Source organism: Lonchura striata, chromosome 3 (assembly GCF_046129695.1).
Source record: "Lonchura striata isolate bLonStr1 chromosome 3, bLonStr1.mat, whole genome shotgun sequence".
Classification (NCBI taxonomy): domain Eukaryota; kingdom Metazoa; phylum Chordata; class Aves; order Passeriformes; family Estrildidae; genus Lonchura; species Lonchura striata.
Genome location: NC_134605.1, coordinates 14,239,341 through 14,245,340, shown reverse-complemented (window position 1 = coordinate 14,245,340; position 6,000 = coordinate 14,239,341). Strand labels below are relative to the sequence as shown.

At 44.7% G+C, this 6,000-nt stretch overlaps 1 protein-coding gene and 1 non-coding gene across 2 annotated transcripts in view; one reads left to right on the top strand and one right to left on the bottom strand.

Moving 5' to 3' along the window:
• Positions 1 to 1,013: 1,013 nt before the first annotated feature.
• TRNAI-UAU (transfer RNA isoleucine (anticodon UAU)) lies at positions 1,014 to 1,107 on the bottom strand. The gene is made up of 2 exons: positions 1,070 to 1,107; positions 1,014 to 1,049 (listed from the first exon to the last, which is right to left on the bottom strand). It is a non-coding gene; the product is annotated as a tRNA-Ile (tRNA).
• A 3,682-nt stretch (positions 1,108 to 4,789) lies between these two features.
• HAAO (3-hydroxyanthranilate 3,4-dioxygenase) overlaps positions 4,790 to 6,000 on the top strand; it is a 33,805-nt gene continuing 32,594 nt past the window's right edge. Inside the window, exon 1 of the mRNA XM_021526429.2 lies at positions 4,790 to 4,990. Coding sequence (XP_021382104.1) covers positions 4,911 to 4,990 — 80 coding nt within the window. The 5' untranslated portion in view covers positions 4,790 to 4,910. The remainder of the gene's footprint in view (positions 4,991 to 6,000) is intronic.

Genomic DNA, 6,000 nt, shown 5'->3' with positions numbered 1-6,000 from the left:
TTCTTTGATACATTACAGATATCTCTTATCCACTTACATTTCCTTATACCACTATAAGGGATTATCACTCCATCACTGAAAGCTGTCAAGTTAATGTAAAATTCAAAGGGGACAAAGTGCTAACTAAAAGACAGAAAGGATAATTAAGAGCCTTAAAGTGCCACGTCTAGGAGTTAATGCCTGCAGTACAGACAAAGGGCTGATATGGGCAATAGAAACATCTCTGGCTATATGATGTTGAGAACCTCTTTCAACTTTTTGGTATAAATTGCACTGTGAAAGCAGCAGACTAGATATTAACGTAGAGGGGAATTCACAAGATCTGGGCCTAGACATCCACGAAGCTCCCTGCAACTTTCTCCATTACAGAGCTGCCCTTTTCCCATGGCGCCACTGCCTTTCTTGAGTGGAGAAACCAGAAATTATTTGAAGTACTTTCCTTCTTTCAGTGTGCACTTTTTAAGCATTACCCAGGCAATGAATACAGTTACAAAGACTGTCACCACTAAAGGAGGCAAAACAGAGACGTTATCACCATTGAGTCACAGCGACTACACCAGTGGAGCCTTTACTTGCACTCCGTATGAAACAAGGCAATATAAAATAACCTTTATTTCCTATAATTTCGCACTCACAAGCAGCTCGGAGAAGGAACACGCTTGTGTGCAGGGACAGGGTGCCGTGAATCCTGTCCCGCTCAGCGGGGACAAGTGCCTGTGGACACACAGACACAGACACACACACACACACACGCACACACGCACACACGCGCACACACACACACACACACACACACACACACACACACACACGCACACACGCACACACGCACACACGTGGCACGGAGGCACCGGCGCGCCCCGCGGAGCCGCTGCCCGGGCGCGGTGCGCCCCGCTGCAGCGGCCCCACGGTGCCGCCAAGGCTGTTTAATTTTTCTCCGCACTTTTGTCCTTCTCCGTCCGGAGCGCCGCCGGGTCCCAAAAAAAGCCCGTTTCCTCTCCCAAAAAGCTGTGTGCTCCAGGTGAGGCTCGAACTCACAACCTCGGCATTGCTCGGCTTTGTACTGCTGTATAAGTACCGCGCGCTAACCGATTGCGCCACTGGAGCCCTGACACCAACTCGTCCCGAACGCTTTATCAAGGGCTCCCCGGCCCGGCGGGGGAAGGGCGGCGGACTCCCGCCCGCACCGGGCGCTGAGCGGCGGCCCGAAGCCGCCCCGGCTCCGTGCCCGGGCCGCGCCACCCCGTTAGCGGCGCGGGCAAGGCACGACGGAGCTGGCGGACGCCGCAGTGCTCGGGAAAGGCGGCGCCCGCGAGCCAGGGAGAGACGAGCGGCGGCGGGGCCCGGACAAAGCCCGAGCGGCCCGGCCGCCCCGCGGGGTGGGCGGGCCGGAGGCCGCGGGTGCGGCAGAGCCCGGCCCTCCGCCGCCGGGCGGGGCGGGGCGGGGCGGGGCGCCCTGCGGACCGCGGCTGGAGCGCCGCTCGCCGCTCCGTTCGCCGGGGACGAGACGGGCGGAGCTCGGCCCCGGGGCGTGCGGCCCCCGCCTGCCGACGGCCTCGGTAAAGGCTTGGGCCGCTGGGGCTGCCTTCCAGCCCCGCGCTCAGCGGCAGCCGTGGGGTGACGGTGCTCCCTCGGGCATGCTCAGGACCAGGCCGCAGGGAGGAGTAAGCGGTGACTGGCCGGGAATTAATGTTGGTGTCTCCAGCATCGCCGCTGTGTGCGACGCGAGGGGTGCCCAGCACTCTCAAAACAAGTGTTTGTTCAACGCTGTGCGAGCATGGTTAAAGTGTATCTCCAACATGGATTTATCTCTCCTACCTTATGTGGCAAAAAAGATGGTAAACATAACCGGCAGCAGCAGATAATTAAACCCAAGTGTGACTCCACTTCCTCTCTTCCCCCATGATCCCCGTGGTAAATGAGAAGCATCTCCTCTCCATTCAGAGTGTCAGCTCACTTGCCAAGGAACTTTTTCTTCTGATTATATTATTACTGTGGACATTACCTAAAATATATTTCCATTATATGCACCACTGACAGGTGAAGCAGCATGCAACTGCTGTGTGTAATCCTTGATTAAGGTGTCTGGCTTGGCAAGGAGAACTGGCAGCTCATTTCTTGTGAGAAATTTTCCATCATATAGGTGTACCTATGGCATACCAGAAAACAGCAGCAGCCTTCATTACCCTTTACATCATTATGGTAACAAAATAGTCTATACAGCACAAAGATAGCTGTGGGGAGATAAAAAGGTAGTATCAAGAATGTAGATTAAAAAGTATATAGCCCAGTGTCAGTATTTGATTTGTATTCTTTTGTTAACATATTTTTCTTGCTGGATACAAGCTTGTAAATTTAAGTCTCTAATGGGTTTGGTGACTGAGGAAGGTAGAAAAATAGTGTTGTCCAAAATGCAACTTTTTCCAGTAACTCTTTTTTCCTGTACCCTCAATGCAATAAATGAATTATTTTCATGTAACAGTTCTGTGCTTCAGTACTCTTGCACTCCTTTGGCAGCAAAAGGTTACACGTCGAGTCCTTGCCTTTGCATAAAAGGAAAGATCAGGGCCAAAAGGAAGAAACCCCAGGTGCTGGAACAGACTCTGATGGATGTGAAGAGCCATCATGAAGCAGACTAGCAAGAAAAATCCAGGCCCCAGTTAGTTCCTGAGGTGTATGAGATGCACTTACTCGGATGTTGCAGAGACCCGAGTAAGTGCATCACTGGTTCTTATCTTTGCCTCTCCAGTACTCTTCTCAGAAACAGTTTCATAACCTTTCATACCATGCATTTATCTGCATTCCTTAGCTCCACTATTATATGCATGAAGTAGCAATTAACTTCATTTTTCAGAACCTACTGATTTTCGGAAGGTTACAGAAAATGCTACCCTGTGATAATAGCCTCAGTCCTATATTAATGGTGAATTTTGTAAGTGGACTTTGTTTCCTTCCTGAGTAGGTTTAACTGTCAGGTTTTCATACCTCATACCAGCCACAAAATGGATTTATGAGCCTGCAACTGAGAAACTTTCTCTGCAGGTAATAGTACCTTGTATTCTGCCTGGTGGGAAAAAGTGGAGATGAGGGATTAGAACAGTGGTTGTGGACAAGAGCCCTGCAGTTAAGACTGGTACTTTAACACTGTGATGAACAAAGATTGGCTCAATCAGTTCCAGGATCTGTGTTTTTTCCTACTGTGACTCTGTAGAGTCTCTTGGCTTTCCTGCCCAACAAATGGAGTCCTGCTCTGCAATACAAGTTGCTAATGATGAGGGAGAGCTTTACAAAACTATGATCATTAACTAGTGTCTGCACTTCTCCAGTCCTGCCAATCTAGGTTATAAGCCTCTAAGTGAAAGTGCATTTCCAATAGAAGCTCTCTTTCCTTCATAGCTAAGAGCAGAACTGCCAGCAGCCTACAGAACAAAAAGTACCAAAATGTACCTGTCTGTAAGTTCAAAACCAGGCCCTATGTGTTTGCTGTTGAGGTGGTGTCTCACCAACAGAAGCCATTCTGTTGGTAGAAATTTCATGTGTTAAATAAGTGATGTGGCAGTGGTGTTTTGTAATTGAATGAAATAAGAACAACTTTGAGCTTATTTCAGAGGAAATTACAGCTAGTCCCATTGTGATTGTATTAATACAGTGGAACTGTAATCCACATGTGGATCTTTTTATCCAAAAATGAATGGATTTTTTTCCTGTTTTATAAATTACACAGTGAGTTTTAACTAAAGTGCAAAGAAGTGATAGAGACAAAGGTAAAATAGAGTCACTCTTACAAATATTTGATAAAAGCAAAGTATTAGTTCAAAGTCACACTCTGTTGCTTTCTTCTGGTGGAAAATTACAACAGGATGAGTTTAAAAACTCTTAATTTTGTACTGCTCATCGTGCTGAATTTTCAGGCCTGTAGCTGCACTGCTCATATGTGCAAGCCAGGGAGAATGTACTACTCACTTTTAACCAGATAATTTAATCACCTTATACCCATACACATTCACCCACTAAGCACAGCGTAGATAAAAGTAGAAGACTGAGATACATCAAGAGCAAAGTGCTAAGATATTGTAATGTCTTGGGATTTTTTTGTTTGCCCACTCATTTCATGTGTTTGGAGACTGTTTATTGATTTATTTGTTTTTAAAAATTGGAGGTGACAGGGAACAGAGTGAGCAGTCCTAGAGCAACTGTGTAGATCTTGAAGAGCAACTTGTGAGGGAATAAAGACTAATGAAGATCTGGAATGTCTGGTTCTTCTCAGTTACTTATTTGCCTGACAAGTTGATGGCAGTATGCTGTACTTTCCCAAAGGGCACCACAGAATCAGGGTCAGCTCTCCACAAGCCCTGCTATAACATTGGCAGAGCAGATCAAATTAAGATGAGCATTTAGGGACAGCTACTCTTGGTCTTACAAATGCAGGAGACATCTGTATTTTGGCTACTTGGCAAAAGAAGATCCCAGTATTTTCAAACAAATACATATACCACAAACATTCAGCCTTAGAATGTTGAAGGGAGGTTTTGGTATCAGACTTGAAAGGAGTGAATGCCCCAGCCTCACCCATTTTTTCTGACTTCTTTTCTGACTGGCCGTTTTTGTAGAGGTAATGTTCACACTCCAGTAGATGCAGTAAAGAGAATTAAGAAACTTAGTCTCAAAAAAAAAAAAAAAAAAAAATTATATTTTTAAAATACTAGTCAATTATTAGCCAAACTGCTGGAGGATTAGTGCTCCCTATGAAGTAACCTTTGACTGATGAACCTGTCCCTTTTGACACTGAAGCCACCTCTCCTACCAGCCAATCCTCTGAACACTGGGGTTGGAATCACAGGCAGTCTGCTCAAAAAAAAAGCACTCTTCAAATTCTGATATCTTGGGCAAAATTTCAGAGGTGGTGGACCATGGAGCTTCTTGTGAATGTAAGAAAATGGATAGAAGAAAACAAAACTGCCTTTTTGCCACCTGTTTGCAATAAGCTTATGTAAGTAAATGAAGATTTTTTTTTTACCAAGTTATTATATATACAAATATTTCTAGCTATAAGAGGAAGCTGCAAAAATGCATACATTGTAAAGATTAATAAGGAACCATAGTTCATCTCCAGCTGCAGACAGTGCTGTTCCAAAGAAAGCAAGTGAAATCTGACAATAATCTGAGTGCAATAACACAGCAGAATCTGCAAAGATCAACTTGAATACAAGATACTTGTCTCAACTCAAAGTCACTTGTAGGCACGGAGACTGAGTTAAGAGAATTTGTGTCAGGCTCTGTGAAAACAAACTCCTAGTAATCCGAGGAGATGGCATCACATGCAAAACCAAATTACAACCTGAATTAGCTAAAGCTGCTGAGAACCATTCCAACATCACAGAGGAGCCAAAGCTGCAGGAGCAAACAAATTCAGAAGGGTATATCACTGAAAAACAAGGAAAAAGGAAGGGCAGCAGTACCAGAGGATCAGATTTCCAGAGCATTTCCAGATCTGTTAGGGGAGGAGAGTAGAGAGCCTGAAGGCTCCATTTACAGTATTCTGAATGAGAAAACCAGTATAAGGAATAAAAGTGTGGGCATTGTGCAGTTGTATGTATACCTTGCACATGCTCTGTGTCAAAGCTTGTGAACAAATTCCAACGTGTCAGAATATTAACAAGGATTTCTTTGTCAGTGAAGCTGAGGAGAAAATATTTTGTCTAAAACTGTATGCAGAAAGCTTTCATTAGAAAGTATTCTGTCTAAAGAGTGACATAGACCCAGGTTTTATAAAGAAATGAAAAATCATTTTCTTGACTTTAATTTAAAAAAATACTATCTTTACAATTTTAGTCATTAAAAAAGATCAAAAAATATGCTTCTTGCCCTTCCCTTAAGTGCTATCCCTAATGAAAAGCTGAATGGGCAGTAATGTATCAGTGATATTAATTTACATTCACAGGGGCAAAGCTTAATTTTCAAAGCAATGGTTACAAGACAAATAAAAAGCAAAAAATACAT